Below are 23,146 nucleotides of genomic sequence, written 5' to 3' on the forward strand. Positions count from 1 at the left end.
TTTCCATATCACAAATTAATAGAGAGACTCCCAGAGGTATAAGATTGAAATGGCTGCTGGAGTTGGTGCATTCATTGTGCTGTGGTAGTATCTGTTTATCATGAGTCAGTAACAACTATCTAACTTGATGAGGAACTGGAAGTCAAACCTAATGCTGCATCCTCAGTAGAGGATTACTTTCTGTTAGATTAATCCCTGGAATTCAGTTATCTCTTCCATTTGGCTTTGTGCTTCCAATTTGCAGGAGTTTGTTGAGTAAATCTTGCTACTAAAGTACTGTAGTCGGCATTTCTTTCCCATGCAAACATTGATGGATGAAAAAGTTCACAGCATCTCGTACAGAATTTTACAATAGAATTGGCATAAAAGAGGTCAGAAAATGTCACCTAAAGTTAGCTAGAAGAATTATACTGGAAACACAAACTTTCTTCAATGGAAATAAGGTCCATGTGGGTAGCAAAGAACAATAACAATGTTTAAAATAACAGAGATGGGAAGTCTATTGATGTCTGCTTGATTTTTTTGGATGCAATACTTAAATGAAGTGAAACAGGAATAACCAGAATACTAACGATAATCTGGGCCAAAGATAAATTTTCAGAGGCTATATAAGAAATGGAATAGTGAGAGGCATATTAGTGAATGAGCCATAAACAATGCATGCTCCACAGAGGTAATGATATATCCAAGTGTTATAGTGAGGAGGTACTGTAATTTAGAAGCAGCCATAAGTCCATTGGAAGCAGTACATTAATCTTAGGGTTCATACAGCAATGTCTGGACAGTTCATGACAGCCCTTGATTGTAACTCACTTTATTCTTCCATTATTGTGCATGTACATATGACGCACTATATTAGTGTTGGTGCACTGGATGTAAATCCAGTTGACATTCAAATCTACGTAAAGGCTGATCATGAACATCAGTCACAAACCCACACACAAAGCCTCCAGCTACCACAATAGATAAAGCATCTTCATTAGACTTATTAGACAATGAGTTACAGTTGACTTCCTTCCCCCCTTTATCCTTTACCCATCCTCAACTTGAAATAATGTTAGATTTTTATGTTAGCAAAACAATCTATTTTTCATAAGTCATTAGCTGGCCTCCCATAACAATGCTCACAGGACAGAATGTGGCAAGCAAAGTCAGGGAGGAAGAAACAATGAAGCTGAGAAGTGAAACTGGGACCAATAAGGTCAGAAAGTAAGAAGGGATTGCAGTTAGACCATGACTAACTTTCAGGGTGGAAGAGGGCTTAAGTAGATTGAGACAGTCATTCATCGATTAAGGAGAAGGAAGGCAAATTAGGGAGCATTTCAAGAGCACTTAAGAAATGATCGGAGAGTGCAAAGAATCTAGGGTAGGATTGAGAAGGCAAAACCATGGCCTGGAAAGCAGTATCAGAGATGCTGGTTGACAGCAGTTTGAGGGTGTATTTTAACTACCTGAAAGTTAAAGAGTGGGAGGGTAAAGGGCAGTAAGGCATGTGCAGAGACCCAAAGCATATCAATCCCAAAGACTAACTGATGGATCCAAACTATGGATAATGGACAGAAGGTAAACAAACACCCTGAAGGAGAGGATGCTCATGTGTGGGAAATAAAATATGGAATGGATAAGTTTAGTAAATATGTTCTGATTTCATTTTTGCATGTTCCATTACAAAATTAATTTTTAGGGATATATGGTGTGGTGAGTTGGCGAGCCAATTTAGCTGCTCAAGAGTTTTTGTTTCAAAAAGCACAGGAATTTGATTGGTCACTTTTGTAGTAGTTACTTTTCAGGGAATATAAAATCATTTTATGGAGCTTAATAATTTCTGATTGGTTGTTTTTCCAGTTTGTGAAACACCTGAGCCAGTCAGCATGTTTCATACCTGCCCTATTTTTCACAATACCTGGAGTATGTTGTGAAATGATATCATTTTTGTTATTTTCAAGCCTGTGGTCTTCTAATAAAACAATATGAATACATTTTAAACCAATAAATGATCATTCTAGGACCTATCAAATCTGAAGATTTCTGTTGCCTTAGCTTCATATTATCGGCAAGCTTTACTTTTGGCAATTGTGAAGAATATTATTCTTTAACTTGATAGTCCTATTAAAAATATCTCACCAATTTTGTAATACAGTGGAGAAATAATAAGACACATAATACTAATCAATACTGAAACGAAGTACCACCCTCCATCCCCTTTCCCAAAGAGCGTAACTAACCTTTATCACCAAGGCTGGGAGCGCTTCGGTGAAATTAATTATAAAAAGTCTTGAAAAACAAAATAAATAGTTGAAACCTTCTGGTCCTTCATTCAATTAATGGCAAAAGAAGCTTGTCCCATCCATTCAGTAGTTGGATTTAGTGGGTTTTGTATATTAGGTGGTCGTGTCCAGAAATTATGATCAAATACAGCACAGAGCTGAGAAATGATGACAGGGACGTTGAAGTCTTTGTTTTGCAAAGTCAGCCATAAAGATCAAATCTAACAAAAGTGCTATAGTGAAAGGTATCTTTGTGTTCAGGCTCCATTCCTAATAAATAACTTCATAGACTGTAGCCTTCTTGTCCCCAGAGCCAGTGACAATGTATTTATCATCCACTGAGATGTCGCAGCTCAGCACTGAAGAGGACTCCTTGGACTGTAAAGATTTGGAAAAAAAAGCACCAAATCAATGAAAGCGAAAGGAAATAAGTTTGTCCATATTATTATGGAGCACTTAGCGCCAATTAGCATTTTGTTACAGATTAGACAAGGACAGATTTCATCAGTACATAGAATTTAGCAATATCACATTTAACTTAATGTTCCATTGCTAGTAAAACCTCAATTTCAATGGCAGTGCTGTTTGGTCAATGAGGCAATGCTATTGGCCCCACCAAGTAGTTTGTGTTTCTTTCTCTTCCACTATTTCCATAGGCAATAGCACTGCCACTGTTTTCCTGGCTGGGTGGGCCATGTGTTCAGCTCACCTGTAAAATGTAGGTGCCCAATCAGAAATGAAGTCAAGAATCCCTACTTTCAACAAAATTGTTTGTTGCTGATTCCTAGCTTGCAGTATAGACATAGTGGACTTCACAGCACCATTCACTTTGCCTGTTGTACAAACACTGCTTCCGCAAAATTGTCCAACATAAACTATTAGTTGCGGTTCTTTAAAGTACCCCAGTGGAAATTGAAGTTCTGGAATCTAGAATCCAACAGACCTGATGCACAATAAAAACTGCAAGCTAATTAAGCAGTTTGAGTATATGGAGTTGGGCTGCTTGGAAGCAACAGGAAATGCAGGTGGGAATGCCTGCATGTTCGAAAAGGAACCTATCCAATTTTCTCGTCTGTTAATTTAAACTAACAAAACATTGTGCTGGCTTCCTTAGGGGTGTACAATATTCATGAGTCGAATACGTAAGGTGCTCGCATCTTTCCCCATACTTGGGATGATACTTGTTATGCTTCACTGTATCCTTTCAAATGCATAAATCTTCTTTTTTGTGGCATGGTGTGGTGGTCAACAATATAGTACGACCAATACACTGTAAAGCTTCATCAGAGCATCTGTTACGTGCTATGAACTAAGCCTCAATGGAAAAGGGATTAAGACTCCCTGAACTCATTTCTTAATCTTTGTAGTTGGCATATGGAGTCAACTTCCATCTCAATAGTCCGGGCTTGTTTGCAGTCCAGATTCAAGAAAGGACAGTGTTCTGATGTACCGGGACAGCCTCAGCTCAGTTTATATACGGATCTCTAGACAACCCTTCCTTAAAGGTCTAAATGCACTTTGATAGGCAGAGTAAAGTAGCATCTTCAGTGAAACAGATTAGCACAAATGAACAGGCGAGGAGGAGGGATCTCTGAAGCTCACTGCTTTCTAATAATTATAAATAATCTATCCTTACCTGAAATATGCTTGCTCCATAAGGTGTTCTCCAGGCATTCAGCAGATTATCCTTCCCAGTGCTTACAAACCACTTACCTAGAAATTAGTTTTGAACACAATAGTTTACAATTTTAAGAAACTGTTTTTTGGGTTATAATCACTAAACTTTTTTTTTTAAAGTAATGATTTACTTTACACCATCAATTACACCATTTCCTGCAAAAACTTGTATCTCTGGATTCAAATTTGTCAAAACAAACTTTTGTTTCCTTATGCATCTACTTCTTTATCAATTAAGCTTTGAACCTTCCTCTATCACATGTCTATGTGGCTCACTATTCCCAATAGATAGGTTATACTTAACTGAATTTTTAAGAAGTTATTTCTTAATTTTGAAAACTTAGTAGTACTGTAATGGAACCACGGCAATGTCTCTACAACTGAATTATTAGCATTTAAGTCCTCTATCTTTTGTAGATTCATTCCCAAATAATTCAGGTTGAACCTAAATTATGAAAATTGACCCTTTTCGCTGATAGATCAAACCGACCACATAAGATAATCAAAAGGGCATTTTTTCTTGGCTTAGACTCACTTTAAAGAAAAATAAAACCCAGAAAATATCAAAGTAAATTAAAAGGAAGTAATGAAGAGTTACCAGAGGGCTTTCATTATCAATTAGCACTTTTATAAGGTTGGGAGAGGGAGAAAGTAGATGGGGAATTGTGCCCATGATTATTATGCAAGCAGTCTGTTAAAATTGCCCTATTTATGTACATACAGACACACTTTGAATCGCATAGCTAGATTATTGATGATTGAGAGGAGTGCTTAATTCTGAAAAGAGAAATGTTGGCTTGAGGATGTTTAGAACCGTAATACCAATAGTTCAAATTGTGTTTAAAATTTGGCCTTTGGAAGCTGGCCTCAAAATTTCAGATGGGGCAGTTAAACCATTGCTTGAGGCCAGGTGCATTAAAAATACTGTTCTGAATCATTTCTCTTGTTTTCTGCCCCAAATATGATCCTATAGTCATCTTAAATATTTTTGCGAAGAGGAAAAAAGTACTGCCAACTGAATTTCTACAATACTCTGCACTGTAAAGATTAGCACTAGAATCCAGGGCAAGTGGGGGAGGAATAAAAGGTTAATTCCCCTTTGGCAGCAAACTGATGTAAGTAATCAAAGTTGGTTCCGCTTTTGACAGTTCTTTCCTTTTGACTATCCATACAGAACCAAATAGAGGACCTCTCTTCTCAGGGAGGAACAATTCTTGATAACGGCGATTATAATCCTGCCCAGTCAGTGCAATTGGACAAGCATTTAACATCTCTTGAGGGACTCATGTGCTGACATCCCACATTGATCACATAGGATTAATTTACTCATCTGAGCAGGTGAGAAGGATGCCTGCTGGAAACCAGCAGGATACTCGGACTCTGATGATGTTATCAGAGCCCAATTGCTATTTTAATTACGGGCTTGAGTGGTGAAGTGGTTGTGTCTTTCCCATCAGGACCAACTGGCGAGAAGGGGATTTGGGGGTCAGAAACTACTTCACCAAATGCCAGGGTTACTTCCTTCATTGTACTTCTTTTTGCCAGTCAGCTGCCACTGCCTGTAAGCTCTATGTGTAAACATAACTGGGGATAGCAGTTGAAGCCTGGGAGTTAAAATCTCCCTGACATCATGTTAACAGGAGGTCAAAATGGATTGTCACTGTTCTAGCCACCGCCCACCAAATTCAAATTTAAACTAATAATTCTTGTCCTTCCCCCTCCTCTGTGCTATAAGACAAGAGGGGAGGAGAAGTCCTTTAGATATCTAAAATCATGAGTTTTTTCCACTTTTAAGAGCAGTTGAATATGCAATATCATCAGCACAAATGATAGGACAATAAGCAGTATTATAAAGAAGAAATTACCACAATGAGCAAACTTAAGGGATAGCACACAGCTCTCATGGAGGTGCAATTGGTATTTGTCTGGTTTTGTCACATGCAGAACCTCTACATTGCTGTTTTCCATTCCAACTGCGAGCCACTCTCCAGTGGGACAATATCCCAATGAAAATATCTAGGGGTAGAAAAAAAAACTAAACAGATCATTTTGTAAATAAAGGACTAATTAAAAGTTCTGTGATTGTCCTAGAATAATTCTGCAAATAAGGTATTCTGAACTAATAACCTATTAATGGAATCCTGTCGTCATACCAAAAGGCAATGCAGCAAAGTTTAGCTCTTGCTTTCAGATAAAGCATTCCATTGTGATAAATAACAAATTCTAAAACATGAATTTTTAGTTGAATTAATTCCGAATACTATCCTTAAGATGTCAGTAAGTGTTGGAAACAGCTTCCAGTTGAACCTTCAGTCTCATAAGACGATAGCTTGTGCCATGGTGGTCCACTTGTATTCAGCATCACCTGGTGTGGCTCAGGAACCCCGCTTGAGCATAGTAGTCTTAGACCCATTTGCTGTAGAGGAAGATGGTGGGCTGAAAAGGTGCTGGATTCGCTGAGCTCTGTTTTCCCTGAATCCTCTTCTTAGCCAGCTGAGCTTTTTGTTTCTGTGCACCTCTTCCAAAACCTCTCCAGTCAGCCTCCAGGTGTCACCAGATGCCATCAGCATCTGTCTCCCAGTTGTTAGTGTTGATGTCTGCCACCTTCATATCTTGCTTGCAGGTCATGTTCTTGTAGCAGATATTTGGACACCCAGGAGATCATGACCCAATTGCCAATTCACTGTACAGAATGTCTTTGAGTATATGGCGGTCATCCATTTGAAGAACATGACAACACAGATGTCATTGGCTTAGCAATGAGTGCATACTGATGGAATTACCATGCTCCATCCAGGACCTCAGGCTTGTAACCTTGTCCCGCCAAGAGATGCCAAGGATACATCTGAGACAGTGAAGATGGAAGCTGTTCAGCATTTTCTCCTGCCTGGCATATGTTGCTCAGGTCTCACCACTGTAGAAGAGTGTGCTGAGTATTCAGGCTTGGTAGACTTGCAGTTTGGTGTTCTCAGTCAGGTTGCTGTTGCTCCACACTCTCTTACTCAGTTTGGATATTTTAGCTGTAGCTTTTGCAACCTGTGTGTTATGACAGCAGCAAATGACAGATTGCTGGTGACTGTAGAACCTAGATATGTGAAGCGATCAACAACCTACAGCGTCAAATCATCAGTGCTGATAGATAGCAGTATGGCAACATTCTGGACAGTTTCCACCAGTATAAAGTTTGTGCTTATGCCAAGAGTAACTGCAACACCTTAGTGCCATTGAACTAAATAAAAGACTGCAGAGCACACCTTTGAATCTTAACCAATATATCTGAAGCATATCCGATAGCCTTTTCGATCATAAAGCTTCTGTTTTATAGCTTTGTTGGCATCACATTGTTTTCCACTAACATTTATGTGGGTGGTGCTAGCTAAACCAGGCACGGCCTGCTAAGTTGGTGTTCCTAATGATGAAACTTTTTAAATGGAAATAACAAAGGTGAGCCTTGAAGATTTCAAGTGCTGGGGCTGTGATTATTTGGCAGCTTGTTCCATTGTGGGATTGCCCTTAGGAACAAAGATTGCTGATACATTGTCTTGGAAACAAATGGTCTTGGTAGTTGGTGTGGAGGTCTATCTCTTGTTCTATCATTACTGGAGAGCAGTAACTTGTTTCTGTCAATTTACACCTGTTCTTTCTATTTTATAGAACATGGCCAGTCTATTTCTCTCCTGCCTTTGCTGTAGTGATTCCCATTCCAAATCTTTGCGCAAGAATGTAACATTGGTATATTTCCTAGATTGATTCATGCAGAATCGATCAGCGCGTGTCTGGATCACTTCAATCTTATTTTGCTGCAATAGTTTCTGTTTATTTGACATTCAGGAACCACTTCAAGTTTGCATTCTTTGTTTAGCTATCTGAAGCTCTTATTTTACTGTCTTACAATTTATTTTCAAATTCTTCTACTCTCTGCATACACACCTGAGATGTGAAGTCATGCTGCTGTAGTTGCCTTCCTTCACGGAGATCCCAAGATCTCACCGTGTTGTCTAAACCTCCTGTCCAAAGTTTTGTGCCATCATTTGAAATGTCAATACAGCTGGCTCCATCGGTGTGACCTTGGAATTGCCTGTTCACATCAAGAAAACAATGGATTTGAGTACATTTCCTCATTGACTGACTTGCTGCATGATACACATGTCAATTTTATACATTAGAAGAAATAGCCACCCTTTAAAAGATTGGTAAGAAACATTATTCAAAGTTTTCCTGAAAGCCCAAGAATGTTACACGGAAACATTGTTGAACTTTCATCGTAGAGGTGGGAAATAGGGTCAGAAACTCATATCCAGAGGGAAACTGATTGAAGTTTAGATTTTTGGGTAGGGAGCAGTAAATTGGGATGGAGATGGGTTCCCTGTCCACCTACTGTCAGTGAAGGTAGGAACAGAGGTGGGTTTGATTAAACGTGGGACTCTTAAACACCCATGTCAGCCAATACTAAGGCCCTGTAGAAGAAATCTGTGGTTTGTGCTAAAACTTTCCACTGCATCAGAAGGATGAAAGATATCACAGGAGAGTCAGAGGCCTGGCACACGGGCTATGTTAGCCCAGCATTTCATTCTAGTGCTGCAGGTAGTGACAGAGAAAAGGAGGTCCTCTTCCTAGAGGATGACAGGAAGGGAGTCACCTCATTTGTAGCAGGGGCACCACTCCATTCAGTGTCATTTCCCTCTGTCTCCACTTTCACCTCCTGCTCGTTCCCCACTGAGCTGTCGTCTTCCAGGGCCTCATTGTCCTCAATGTCCACATCTCTCTGAAGGATCGTGTTATGGAGCACGAAGCAGACCACCACAATAACTGGGACCTTTCAACAACGGCATTGGAGGAAAGCACCCAACTGGTCCAGGCACCATAATTGCATCTTCAGAATCCCATTAGTTGTCAAAAGGAGCAAGTGGCTTTGGTCATATCACTTCTGTGCATCTGTCTGGACCTCCACAGGGGGGTGAGTAGCTCTCTTTTCAAGGAGTACCCCTTGTCTCTGAGGATCTATCCATCCATGTATGTTGGGATCAGGGTGAAGATCCGAGGCAGCCTGCTGGCAGAGGATGAAGGATTCATGGCAACTGCCAGGAAAGCGAACATACACATGGGACTGAATTTTGTGCTCCCTGGTCAGAAAGCTTGAAGGCAGGATTGGGTGGGGAAAGAAAGGTAAAATCCAGTAGGTAGCCTTCCCAATGCCTCTCTGACCGCCTTGACCTGTCTGAAATTTTACAGGGTGTGGGAAAAGCGTCAGGCAGCCCACCCACCATTGCACCTGTGGAGGTCATTAAATGGTCAATTAATATCACTTCAGGGCTTCATTCCTCCCCCGTTGGTATTTTACCTGTGGCAAGAGCAGGACCAGGCCAAGCCCAGCAGATTGAATTGTGCAGGCTGGTGTCAAGTATGGGGGGTGGGAGTCTATAGGGAGGATTGCCTTTGTGGGTCCCCTGGCCCCCATCAAGGGATTCTTCCCATTAACCCTGCTCCCAACTTCTTGAACTCGGCCTCCCACCCCCTTTCACTGAGACTTCTGATGCCAGACTTACCCTGGATTCCTCGGCGTGGTTGGTCTGCTTGTAATCTCAGTTGCCACAGCTGGATCCATAGAGATACCAGCCATCTAACTGGTCAGTAGATCTCTAATGCAAGACCTCTTCCTGTAAAAGTGGCATCTTGCCTTAAAGCAATCAATACTGTTCCCAATGTTAAATTGCTGCAGGGCCATCACTGAGATTGTGGACAGGTGCTGCATTGACTTATTAACTGGGGGTTATGGGCCACAGAGCCGGCAAAAACCAGGCCATGGAGGAAACTCTTGCTGTGGTCATAGAGCACTTGGATAATGATGGAATGGTCGCCCTTCCTGACGATGAATTTCACTGGCCAGTCATTGGGTGCCCAGTTGGCCACATGGGCGCATTATGATGTCTTGTATCGGGGGACATTCAGCAATGGAGGCAAAACTCAATGCCCCCGATCAAGACCATTAATAGCATATGGTGGAGAAATAATACAACAGCTTGTCTTTTACCTTCAGTAAGTTTATACCATACAACTCAGCAGAGTTACAAACTCCTTATGGTTCACCAAACCCCAATTGTTCTAGCTCTGTCCATTTATACTCTTCTGGTGGCTGAGCCAATGATACATCGCTTGTCTTTAACAATGCAATTAGCGTAATTGCGAAAGCAATTGCTGATACATTAATACCCCCTGTCCCTGTAAGTTTGTGCCTGTCGTTAAATGAAAGAGGACATCTGTGACCAATGGAATGCAGTGGTGTACAAATGGCACCAACGTCTGCTGCTGATCCTTGAAAGAAGCCAGAGGCAAAGAAATTCAAGTGCACTGTGACTTTGACAGTGATGGACAGGGCACAGCGACAAGGATATAGTGCTGCAGGGTCTTCAGTGACGAGGGCACAGATCTTGGTGACCATTTGCCTGAAGAGTCATAGCCCCTTAAGGCACTGGGTCTCAGTCACTGACCGGTAATTCAGTCTTCGGCAGTGGATCTTCCACTGAGGATTTGACTTCTGCACCGTCCTGCCCCTTTTTCAATTTTCATATCCTCCTAATGCCCAAGACTCTTCCTTTCCTGCAGACCATTCTGACATCTGTCAGTCATTTGTCCATTACCAGCAGAAGGTTTCCTTCTGAGCAGCTGGCTGCCCAATGAACTTGGCAACGTGTTCCTTGCTTGTCTTCCCACTTGTAGCCAGGTTGGGGGATGGCATTCTGATCGTTCAAATCTCAGGTACTGAGTGCCCATTCTCCCTGTCCCTGCATAGCACCAATAATGAGGCTTGGCTGAGGGCCGAGAGAGTCATTAGAATAATGGAACAACTGTTCCCCAGAAGAAACATTGTTTGATTTGACAACTCAGGCCCTCTGATCTCTGCTGTCAATTTCATGATTTCTTTTTATACAAGTTAAGTGGTTTCCAGGGTTTAGTGGTTTTTGAAACTTCAAAGGGCCTGGATAATTGACATTCACATTAGCTTGTACATCAGACATTTTTCAAACATGGGGAGGAGTTCTTAATGAATGACATTTTTTTCTCCCAAGGGCTTTATTCAATGTAATCCCACTTTACATTATAGGGTTCACTGATTCGACTATGTGTACAATGGATCGATGAGCATGAAGGTAGGGCCATAAGGAGCCCTTGGGGGTGGGTGGAAGGGCAGAGCTTGGCATGGGGGTGGCATTAGGGATATGAGGGTGGTTATAAGAGCAGAGCTAGAAAGAGGGATATCAGATCATGGGGGCATGCAAGCCCATGGGGGATGGGTGGTAGGACAGAGCTTGGCACAGGGGCATGAGGGACATGGAGTTTGGTGGAAGGGCAGAGCTTGGCTTAGGGAGCATGGGGGAGAATGGTGCAACTTGGGAAAGAGGGTATGAAGGGTTCTTCGAACTTACCTTTTAAATGGTCCCTTCATATAAACTAAGGTTTGTGACTCCTCTAAGAGCATGTGATTCCATGAAGATTGCGAGATACCTATAATGGAGCCAGTAACGTATTCAGTGCCCAACGTGAGCTTTTGACAGGAAGCAGCCCACATCCTTAAAAGGCACTACCAAAATCACACAGCCCAGGTACCCTGGAATCACACCTGCCATTTTTTTAAAGATCTCCCGAGTCAAACCGATTTGGTGAAAACCCAGGCCTATGTACCCTGTATTGGAGCTCGAATCCATAACCTACAAACTCAGAATGGTTATACTAACTGAGCCATACTTAAACTTTTAGCTATGGGTGGCACGGTGGTTAGCACTGCTGCCTAACAACGCCAGGGACCCGGGTTCGATTCCCAGCTTGGGGCACTGTCTGTGTGGAGCTTGCACGTTCTCCCAGTGTCTGCGTGGATTTCCTTCGGGTGCTCCTGTTTCCTCCCATAGTCTGAAAGACATGCTGGTTAGGTACATTGACTCGAACAGGCGCCGGAGTGTGGCGACTAGGGGAATTTCACAGTAACTTCATTGCAGCGTTAATGTAAGCCTTACTTGTGACTAATAAAGAAACTTTTAAAAAAGGTTAAAACTGCATTGTGCATCTGAAGTTTTTAATTTAAAAAAAAAACAATTAACCTCCTGCCTCTGACTCTTCAAACATGCACAACACAAATCACAAGCAGCAGCATTCAGATTTTCTGGAATATAACCAATTCCTACCTGACTAAAGTCTGATTGTGCAGATCCCAGACAGCGATATTACCATCACTACAGCAGGAGAAACAGACCTTGGAGTCAGGGCTGATAGCCAAAGCATAGCAGGCAGGAGCAGAGGAGGTCAACTCTGCCTTTATACGTGGAGTTGGAGCTGCCAGGTCCCAAATAGATAACGTGCTGGCTTCCCCACCAACAATCAGGGTGCGACCATCAGGAAGCAACTTGCATGATCGGATGTAATTGTCTCTGTTCTATTGAGATAGAAGTCATTAAGCAATTGCTTACATGAAAAAGGCAAATAAAATATGATCTCCAGAATAAATAAGCGATTTAATCTATGTTAACTATTTCTACTTAATACATTTAAAGATAAAGTAAAATAGATTGGGATTTTGTTATTAAATAATTCTGAAATTAAATTACACACCCAGTGTAATCAAACGTGTCATCAGAATTATCATCCGAAGTTAGGGGTTTCATATCATGAATGTTTATTCCATTTTTCCACGCATTCAGAAATTTTGAAAAATAGAGCATCTTTCATGATAGCTTCACTTAAAACAGATACAATGGATAAACATAGATACAGTTATATTAATGAGAACTACAATAACCAAATAAATAATCAGCAGATAACACTCAAGACTAGCATACATAACTGTAATCTATGTGCTATAATTTGAGGAAATGCATCAATCATTCAAAGTGAACAGCCAAATCCCAAGATTAAAATTAATCTTAAACCTGCTCCTGTTAAACATGGTTTAATATTTTCCAGCTGATAAATACACCAGCACCAAATTGTCATATTAGGGGAACCAACATTGCGGCCAAACTCCTTCCACTTCTTAATGCTGTCCCCTAATGGTTTTCTTGCTACTAAAGCTGTGGGCTGAATTGGCCGGCAGCTGTCTGAGGTGAGACTTCCTGTCCCCGAGGACAGTTGATGGATGATGATTCAAGATGATAGATTCCCCATTCCCTCGATTAAAATGCCAGGGAACACTGCACCAATGAGTCACTGAAGGACTGGAGACGGGATTTCTGTCCCTTAGGGACAGAGGGGGAAACCTCTCCCACCAGCAGTTAAATTCTGGTGGCATGGTGAGGTCTCTATGTGGGCATTAATGACTCACTTAAGGACATCAATTGGCCCACTGACAGCTAACACTACCCTACCACTGGTAAAACTACACTGTGGAGAGGAGCAGGCAGGTCAGCAAGCTGCCCCCACCTTCAAACCCATTGGTGGGGAGCATAAAATCCAGTATTATATCTAGTACTTTCTTATACAAAGCTCATGTAATAATGACAGCTGTTTCACCAAATAGCTGATGAGATTTCATAAGCAGATAAGAAGTCAAAGGAGAGGTGGGACCACATAAAGGCAATGGTGGCCCCCATCTTGAACGTGAGGTAATAGACGAGGTCATAAATTAATAATTTTCCTGATTTATTATTGAAGACATGAAAATGCAATTGTAGGGCTACCTAATGAGCATTTGGAAAAGCACGACAATGAAAATGTATTAGAAAACAAGTGGCACTAAGAAAGTTACCATGTCCAATAAATATAGAATCATAGAATGCCTACAGTGCAGAAGGAGGCCATTCGGCCCATCGAGTCCATCTCAGTACACTGATGGTGGTGGCTGGGGAGGAAATGCCCCTAACCAGAATTTCTCCAAAATGTTTGAAAACAGAATTGTACAAAAATTGAGTATTGAGAGTGGAAAAGAGTACTCTTACTTTTTGTTTAGCTGTTAATTATACTGTGATACACAAAAAATTAGAACATTTCAAATGGCTGACTTAGTATAGTGTTAACTGTTGATAATATGTTAGAACGATGATTACTGTTGTTAAAAGGAACAGTAACAAGTACTGAAATGAAAACTAAAGTTATAAAACATTTTGTCTTAATTGCTGCAAGAATTTGCAGTCTTAACATAACGAATCTGGCAGCATTATAAAAAAAGGGGAGAATGTAAAAGCATAACTTCCTCTCGGCAACCTGCTTTTAACCGTCTGTCAAAGTAGGCAAGGCACACTGTGAGACCAAACTTTGAAGCACAAATGCTTAGAGCTACTGTGTGTGAGGGACAGAGATTTGAATCCAAAACAGCTTAGTTAAAAGCAAAATACTGTGGATGCTGGAATCTGAAACAAAAACAAATTGCTGGAAAATCTCAGCAGATCTGACAGCATCTGTGGAGAGAGGATGGAGCCAACGTTCTGAGTCTGCTTGACCCCTCATTACAGCTTAGTTTCTGATCTCAGCAACTGCCAGTGAATGAGATCGCCAGCTCCAGGAAGGCACTGGCAGGCCATCTGGGAGCAAGTTAACCACCAATTCAGAAGCAGAGATAACTGGGCCAGGTGGGATATTTTGACAAAGGAAGAAAATAGCTTACTTTTATGCAGCATCTTGTAGTTATTATAGCATTATTAAGCACAGACAATTAAAATAATTTGAAATATAGTAAATTATAACCACGGTAGTACAGTGGTTAGCACTGCTGCTTCACAGCTCCAGGGTCCCGGATTGTGGGATTGTGGTCGGTGCAGACTCGATGGGCCGAATGGCCTCCTTCTGCACTGTAGGGTTTCTATGATTTCTATGATATAATGTGGAAATACACAATAGCCGATTTGACCACAAATATCAAGATAAATGAAAAGATAAATCAATTTTCTTCTGTTGTTGGCCAAGATTCCCGGCTCGGGTCACTGTCTGTGTGGAGTTTGCACATTCTCCTCGTGTCTGCGTGGGTTTCCTCCGGGTGCTCTGGTTTCCTCCCACAGTCCAAAGATGTGCGGGTTAGGTTGATTGGCCAGGTTAAAAATTGCCCCTTAGAGTCCTGAGATGCGTAGGTTAGAGGGATTAGCGGGTAAATATGTGGGGGTAGGGCATGGGTGGGATTGTGGTCGGTGCAGACTCGATGGGCCGAATGGCCTCCTTCTGCACTGTAGGGTTTCTATGATTTCTATGATATAATGTGGAAATACACAATAGCCGATTTGACCACAAATATCAAGATAAATGAAAAGATAAATCAATTTTCTTCTGTTGTTGGCCAAGATACAAATGTTGTGCAGGGAACCAGGGCAAGAGTCCTACTTGTCCTGAAAATGGCATGTGATTTCTTTTCTTTCCCCATCCATCCGAAGGCACATAAGGGGGAACCTCGATTTAACGACTCATCCAAGAAACTTCCAACACTGTAGAACTCCCACAGTACCGCACTGATATGTCAAACTAGATTAGGTGCTGAAATCTCTGGAGCGGATTTTGAATCCACAAACTTTCCAACTCTGATTCAAGGGTGCTCTGACTGGACCAAAGGTGGTAATAGATTTAAAAAATTCAATGTTGCCAAGTTGACTAAGTTTACTCTGAGAATTTAATTTGGAATAATAAAGTATACAAATTAGTAGAACGTGTTATTTATATTGGTCAGTTCTCATTATGCCAACAGGATCAGAAATGAAAAATATCCCACTTTAGTTTAATTAATAGCAGCTGTCTGAAGGAGGCAGGATCGATTTCTCTGGCAGGAGAGTTCTTGGCCAATGAGGCAGTCAGTTGAAATTTAGGAACATGGAATCAGAGTACCTTGGGTGCATTATGGCACTAAAAGGGCAAGCATATGGAGATCATCCACATGGAAAGAGTTGTTTAACTGAAGGCGGAGGGTTATTCCATTTTGGAATAACTTCCAGGTGCCACACACCAAACAAGTCATTTGTTGCAGCAACAATTGATAATCAAATACAAGCATTTTCATTGCCAAGGAGACTCTATGCAAATTGTGGTGTCGACATTGCAATTAAACCACGTGGAGCAAGTGGAAAAATCTGTGGTGATTGTCAGGGGATGTTTTGTCATGATAGACATGACTATCTTTTACACTGCTGATGACCACATCTAATTTAAGTTTTGCAAATCAATGTAAACAACAATGTTATTTTTCACTTTTGTTGACTTTTTTTATTCCTGTATTGGGATTTTATTCCACCCTAGTTTCCCTGGTCACCATTCATAATGGAAACACAATCAATTCAGTGCAACAAGAAATTTGAATAGTACTTGCATGCTATGCAATGTTTAAGGATTTTATATTCCATTTCAACATGCATCATGCAATGAAAGAAATGTCATTTTCACTGTGCAAAAAGCTTTCCTCTCCTGAATGACATATATATTTCTACATAAGTGAGGCACACATTCCAAAATTTCTTGCCCACCCAGCTATCTTATTTTACCATCAATCCTCTTACCAGGCAATCCAGTTGAGAGACTGGGCTTTTGTTCCCAGGGTGACTAATGTCCCAGACCTTCACACATCCCTTCCCACCAGTGTAGACATGTCTTGTAGGATTGCTGATGGTCACTGCACATACAACCTCACCATGGCTCAGAGAGTTCATCTGTCGAGCATGTCTTGGAATTCCAGGTCCAATCAGAGCATCGGGAGGAAAAGGCACAGGTTGCATCTGTCCATCAGCACTCACATGAAATGAATAAGCACTATGAACAAAGAAAGGAAGTGCCGATTAGGAAATTACCACATCAGTCAGCACATTATTTCCGCTGCTCTGTTTTATTGCAAAAATGTTCCAATAAAGCTAATATTCTGTAATACATTAGCATGGTCTGGATTTAAATTTTAATGATAACAATCTGTTCAAAATATTGAAGTTAGAATTGAAATATTTTAGATTTGTTTAGTTATATTTTTATTGGTCAGTAAGCTGTTTAATTGGCACAGAAGCCAATGCCTCATCCAAAAGTTTACAAGTCAAGCTCTCGAGAAAGTTACATTCATATCTAGAGTTTCTGTTTGCCAAACAGAATACATCCTCTTCTCTACAGAAACACGTTCCAATAACTGAAAGCCAAGGCTGAGGGGCCACTAAATGCGAACAGGGTATTGCTGGAGTTTAACTGGCCAACAGCACATTGTGAACTCCAAAATCTACTTTCTAATCATTGTTGTCAGGGATCATTCTACCCATTGAAGCATTGTCTTGTAAAGTTATCTGGTGCTGTGCATGAAAAATACTGGCCCCACAATGATAGGTTTGTTCCTACAATATGCATTGGTGAGCCAGGCAAACTGGGTGTGTCATTAATAGTATCCTGTAGTATTGCTTTTGTATAGATATTGAAGGTTCATTTTGGAACTACACTAACTCTACTTATACCTCTCTCACCTGTTGATAAGGAGGTCAGTCGCTAGTTGTCCATTTGACAAATGACAAATACAAGTTTACACCACCATCAGATAGGCACCAAGTACTAAGGGAACCTCATGAACAACGTGAAGAGGTATACAACTCACCACAAGGCATACACGTACAGTGCTACCACCCACCTGGCATGCATTCTCTACTGAAAATAATCCACCATTGAACCCGAGGCATGTTAGTGCATGTTCTCATACCCAACCTTCTGTTAATACTTTCAAGCAGCTGTATTCCCAAAGTCTCACTTATTGTACAACTAGCATTTGCTTTTAAGTGGAAGGACTGATGAAGGGCAGTTTGGATCATGCCGGCAAGCCAGATTTTTAAAAGGTCCACATGCCCTTAGCAATCTACTAACTATGTGCACAACATATAAAAATGTCAGTAGTACTTAGAACAGTCAAAATGGTAATTTCAAGTACACTGGATGACAACCACGCCAGATGCCTTGAATATATGTCATGCATAGAATTCTAAGTATCGATGATTCTTTATGTTTTGACTTTGGTAACACCTTCAATACTTCCCAAATTGGCAAAGTAACAGCAGCAAGATCCCAAACAAGTGACGGTTTCACTGCACTGCCAGGACAGTAGAATGGCATCAGTGTTGCTTTTTCTCATTTGAATTTCATAACATACTGCATTTAACAGATCAATATCACCACGTGACATGCAGAACTCTCAAGAGAAAAGCACAAAATTCATCCTTCTGTGGCTTTATGCTCTCCATTTACCTCTTTTCCACTAAAACATTATTTTTTTTTCCTCATGCTTCATTGTTGATAAGCAGAATGATCATTATAGACTTACGGCTTTCCACCGGGAATGCCACTTAGGTTTGGTGGAATCCCAGGTACGCGTATATGATGTGGATCAAACCCAACCTAAAAATCACCAGAATTAAATCAGAATTGAATTGGCACATTTTAACAAAAACAGTAAACCTAGCTTTATTTTTTAACAAAGTATTTCTGGGAGTCGGATTTAATTGGCCTGATGCGAGTCTCGTCCATTGGTCAGAGAACAACGGGGCATGTCCAAATGGTATTTGGACGTGCAAGTGGCCACCACTGGGCCTTTCAGTGCCCCCAACCCCTTCCCGATGCCCAGTCCCTTACCAGGTTTTCTGGGCAGCCTTTTGGAGGCACGGGAAATTCCAGAAAGCATTCAACAAGGTGCCGCACAAAAGGCTGCTGCATAAGATAAAGGTGCATGAAATTACAGGCAATGTATTAGCATGGACAGAGGATTGGTTAACTAACAGAAAGCAAAGAGTGGGGATAAATGGGTATTTTTCTGGTTGGTGATCAGTGACTAATCATGTGCCTCAGGGATCAGTGTTGGGACCGCAATTGTTTACAATTTACATAAATGATTTGGAGTTGGGGACCAAGTGTAGTGTGTCAAAGTTCGCAGCTTACACCAAGATGAGTGGTAGAGCAAAGTGTGCAGAGGACGCTGAAAGTCTGCAAAGAGATATAGATAGTCTAAGTGAGTGGACAAGGGTCTGGCAGATGGAGTACAATGTTGGTAAATGTGAGGTCATCCATTTTGGAAGGAATAACAGCAAAATGGACTGTTAGTTAAATGATTAAAAATTGCAGCATGCAGCTGTGCAGAGGGATCTTGTGCATGAATCACAAAAAGTTGGTTTTCAGGTGCAGCAGGTAATTAAGAAGGCAAATGGAATTTCATTGCTAGAGGGATGGAATTTAAAAACAGGGAGGTTATGTTGCAGCTGTATAAGGTGCTGGTGAGGCCACACCTGGAGTACTGTGTACAGTTTTGGTTTCCTTGCTTGAGAAAGGATATACTGGCACTGGAGGGGTTGAAGAGGAGATTCACTAGGTTGATTCCGGAGTTGAGAGGGTTGGCTTATGAGGAGAGACTGAGGCTATACTCATTGGAATTCAGAAGAATGAGGGGAAATCTTATAGAAACCTATAAGATTATGAAAGGAATAGATAAGATAGAAGCAGGGAAGTTGTTTCCACTGGCGGGTGAAACTAGAACTAGGGGGCATAGCCTCAAAATAAGGGGAAGCAGATTTAGGACTGAATTGAGGAGGAACTTCTTCACACAAAGAGTTGTGAATCTGTGGAATTCCCTGCCCAGTGAAGCAGTTGAGGCTACCTCATTGAATGTTTTGAAGGCAAAGATAGATACATTATTGAACAGTAAAGTAATTAAGGGTTATGGTGAGCGGGTGGGTATTGGAGCCGAGTCCACAAAGAGGTCAGCTATGATTTTATTGAATGGCGGAGCAGGCTCGAGGGGCCAGATGGCCTACTCTTAACTCATATGAAAGCTGTGCAGCTCCAATTTAATCCCTGAGCCACCACTAAATTGTGGTGGACTCAGGGATAATGAATTTTAATTAGACTCACTAATGAGCCCAACTGACATCACGCTAGCAGTGGTCAGGAATCCAGCGTCAGCCCCTTCTGCTCTCTGACCTATTCGAAGGAGGTTATGCCACAGTGGCACCTCACCCATGATTAAGCGGGCCTTGTTGCTATGGTTCCTGCCACGATGGGCTGCATTCATTCAAAATGGTTCAATAGCCAGATATTACCCTTTACGACAGTAGTATCTACAGGCACAGGTTGAACTGTTTTCCTGGCTTAAATTCATTCAAATAAGCAGTCTTCTTATTGACAAAACAAAAATAGCTTAGTCAATTCAAAGTTAAAAGCCTGCTCAATTCACTCACCACTGGAGATCGGCCGTAAGCAGCTGCTGCTGCTGCAGCAGCGGCTGCTGCACTCATCTGGGGGGAGATATTATGTAAACCTGCATACGCCCCCGGGCTTGTTAGGTCTCCATTCATGCCAGCATGGGGCACTATTCCAAACGGAGCAGGATAAGGGCACGGCACTGCCATAGGAGTCCTCAAGCCTGTAAATTACCAAATGTCTGTTGTTAGTGTCTGTAAGCTCCAAATACTTTTAGTTCATCTCAGCTATTGTTCAATCTGAGAGAGCAAGAGGAGGGGAACAAAAATCAAAGTGCTTACAATGTTACGCTTGCTTCCTGTAAGGACCTTTCCATGTAAAAATTGTAACAGGATTTTTGCCACTGTAAACATGTGAAATGGAAAATTGATTCTACAACATTGAAACAGCAACTTATGCCTAAGGCAAGGATAAGATTAGAAAGCTATACAAAGACAATTGTTTATAGGGAACTATTTATCTACCTAATGGATCAATTCCTGGTGGTTTACCAGGGACCGGCCTCAATCCAGGGGTGGAATTACTTCCTGGAGTTGGAGCATCTGATCGTGGAGTTGGAGTATTTGACTTTGACACTGGAGTAGTCGATTTCTCGTTCTGCAAACAAACAGAAAACTGCTTTGTCAATATGGCAACTCCAAAGTTGTACTGCAACGAATCATTTATTGTATATTAACATTGTGATGACATAGGCCAACAACCAATCTAAAATGTTAATAATAACACCAACAGCTGTAATTGAGAAAATGTCAAATTATTTTTGCCAAAAATCAATAGTATTTTTTTTAAAAAAGCTGAGTTCATGTGCTTTTCCATCAAAGCGAATCACAGATTTTACATACCATGCTATAAACAGATAAGATGCAAAGACCTGGGGCAGGATTTTGCCTGTGGGTGTCAGGACCCCGTGATCAGGCTTAAATGGGAGTCAGAAGCCTGCACTGTAGTCACTTATCTGTGATTTTCCCCAATATGGTCAATTAACAGGCAGAGAATGGGTTCACTGTCCAATTATGGAGGAAAAGTGGGCTCTGAAGCTCAAGAGCCAATACGAGTACGTACCGCTTAGAAGCAGCAGCAGGATGCCATGGACGTTAACAGAGGGAAAAGGCTTTCCAAAATGGAGGTGCCCGCTCTCCAAACTTTCTCAATTTGAAATTTTAAAATGGCATCATCAGCTGCCAGGTCCCCATTGTGGAGGGGAGGGTGGGGGGGGGAGGGAATCCTCTCCACAAGGCAACTGTGATTGAAACTTGGATGGTGAGGAAGGCCTCTAGACCTGGCTAAAGGGCAGGCCCTGTGGGAAGTTGTCTGTCGGCAGCTGCTTTGTTCCCCACAGTCTCTGGGGACCTGAAGGCTGCCTTGAAGATCCCAGTCAGCCTCTGAGAATAGGCCTTAATTGAACTTTAATTGGTTAAGCTGGTCACTTGTGGATTGCAGGTGGAAAGCCCTGCCCCTCCCAGCCCACCTCCAGGAAAATGGTCCGGGGGATATGGAGCTGGGAAACCAGCACATTGGCTGCAGGTATGTAATTCAGTGCCTACCACAACCGCTGGCTTTTAAATTGTGTGAGATTTTCTAATGGAAGCTTTACATCCAAAGCAGTTTTTTTATTTTCAAGGGTACTGAGTCACCTAGGAATCCAGCAGTTTTTTTTTCTCTCTGGTTCAAATTTGCAGTTTTTAAGCCAGAGATATCGATTTGATTTGCTCTTGAAGTTCACTTCTGCAGAAAACTTATGATCACCAAGTTTCAGCACTTGGTTCCATGTCATACAGCAGAAACAGGGAGCTCCATAGGACAGACGTTAGAGCAGCAATGGAGTGGAGTGAAAGATAATAATTTTACTGAATTAGAATGAGCCTCTGTTAACATTAATGATTTCTAATTGAAGAGTTCATATAGAAATGTAGACACGATGCTTACTAGACCCATTTCTTTGGACTTTGAGGAAGGGGTACTACTGGAGGAAGCAATGGAAGCTGGGCTTATAGGTGCATCCTTTTTTAACAGGCGAGATTTATCTAAGCCATTTTCCCTTGGTGAGTGGGGTGGGCTACCTCGTGGTGAGGTGGGATCCTGAAAAAGGAACACAAAATTTTTAAATGAACAGCATTCCAAAACAGAGGGAAAATAAAACAAAATCTATACTTACAATAATAAGTTATACTATAACCTGGTCATATTACATTCGAAAAATGCATTCTATTATTTCTCAATAAACATAAATTGATTCAATCAAATTGGTTAAGGTCTATGTATGGAAATCAAAAATCAATACTCTGCATTAATACAGAACTGGCCTTAATTGTCTGCACAGAAAGCTAATATCAGAAGAAAATAACATACATATCACCACAAAAATTACTGTATAAATTAAAACTAGGTATGGGCAATACTGGAAAGGCCACAAAAACTTGGTTTGATTTCTGGTCGAATCACTATATCTTTGTGATATTTTGTTCTTAGAATGGTGTTGGTTAAAGAATTCCAGGATATTAACCCAGCAATAACCCAGAACTGGCACGGTGGCACAGTGGTTAGAACTGCTGCCTCACAGCGCCAGGGACCTGGGTTCAGTTCTCGGTTTGGGCCACTGTCTGTGCAGAGTCTGCACATTCTCCCCGTTTGAGTGGGTTTCCTCCAGATGCTCCGGTTTCCCCCCACCGTCCGAAAGATGAGCCGGTTAGTTGCATTGGCCATGCCAAATTCTCCCTCAGTGTGCCTGATGGAACGTGGCGACTCGGGGATTTTCACAGTAACTTCATTGCAGTGTTAATGCAAGCCTACTTGTGACACTAATAAATAAACAAACCTTAAACTTTAAACAATGTAATAATTGTGGAGGACTTTAATCTTCATGTAGATTGGACAATTCAAATTGGCAAAGGTAGCCCAAAAGATGAGTTTTTAAGAACACTTTTGTGGGTGTTTCCTAGACCAACATGTTGTGGAACCTGTCACAATATTGTGCTGTTGCTGCCACAGTATGTTATATTATGGGTTCTTTAAATGTTTCAATGGGGAGATCTTGAGAGTTG

The 23,146-nt window shown here is 41.4% G+C and overlaps 1 protein-coding gene across 7 annotated transcripts in view; it reads right to left on the minus strand.

The window, feature by feature from the left end:
- Positions 1-636: 636 nt before the first annotated feature.
- The window catches only part of LOC144494916 (transducin-like enhancer protein 4), a 169,716-nt gene continuing 147,206 nt past the window's right edge, over positions 637-23,146 (minus strand). For all 7 annotated transcript variants that reach the window (XM_078214513.1, XM_078214512.1, XM_078214511.1 and 4 more), the window contains 10 exons: positions 22,032-22,184; positions 20,570-20,702; positions 20,084-20,268; positions 18,181-18,254; positions 16,400-16,649; positions 12,122-12,369; positions 7,875-8,022; positions 5,810-5,960; positions 3,904-3,980; positions 637-2,645 (listed from right to left, as the gene is read on the minus strand). In XM_078214513.1, the coding sequence (XP_078070639.1) occupies positions 2,538-2,645; positions 3,904-3,980; positions 5,810-5,960; positions 7,875-8,022; positions 12,122-12,369; positions 16,400-16,649; positions 18,181-18,254; positions 20,084-20,268; positions 20,570-20,702; positions 22,032-22,184 (1,527 nt within the window). In that variant the 3' untranslated portion in view covers positions 637-2,537. The remainder of the gene's footprint in view (positions 2,646-3,903; positions 3,981-5,809; positions 5,961-7,874; positions 8,023-12,121; positions 12,370-16,399; positions 16,650-18,180; positions 18,255-20,083; positions 20,269-20,569; positions 20,703-22,031; positions 22,185-23,146) is intronic.

The sequence above is a fragment of the Mustelus asterias genome, chromosome 6 (genome assembly GCF_964213995.1).
Source record: "Mustelus asterias chromosome 6, sMusAst1.hap1.1, whole genome shotgun sequence".
Taxonomy (NCBI): domain Eukaryota; kingdom Metazoa; phylum Chordata; class Chondrichthyes; order Carcharhiniformes; family Triakidae; genus Mustelus; species Mustelus asterias.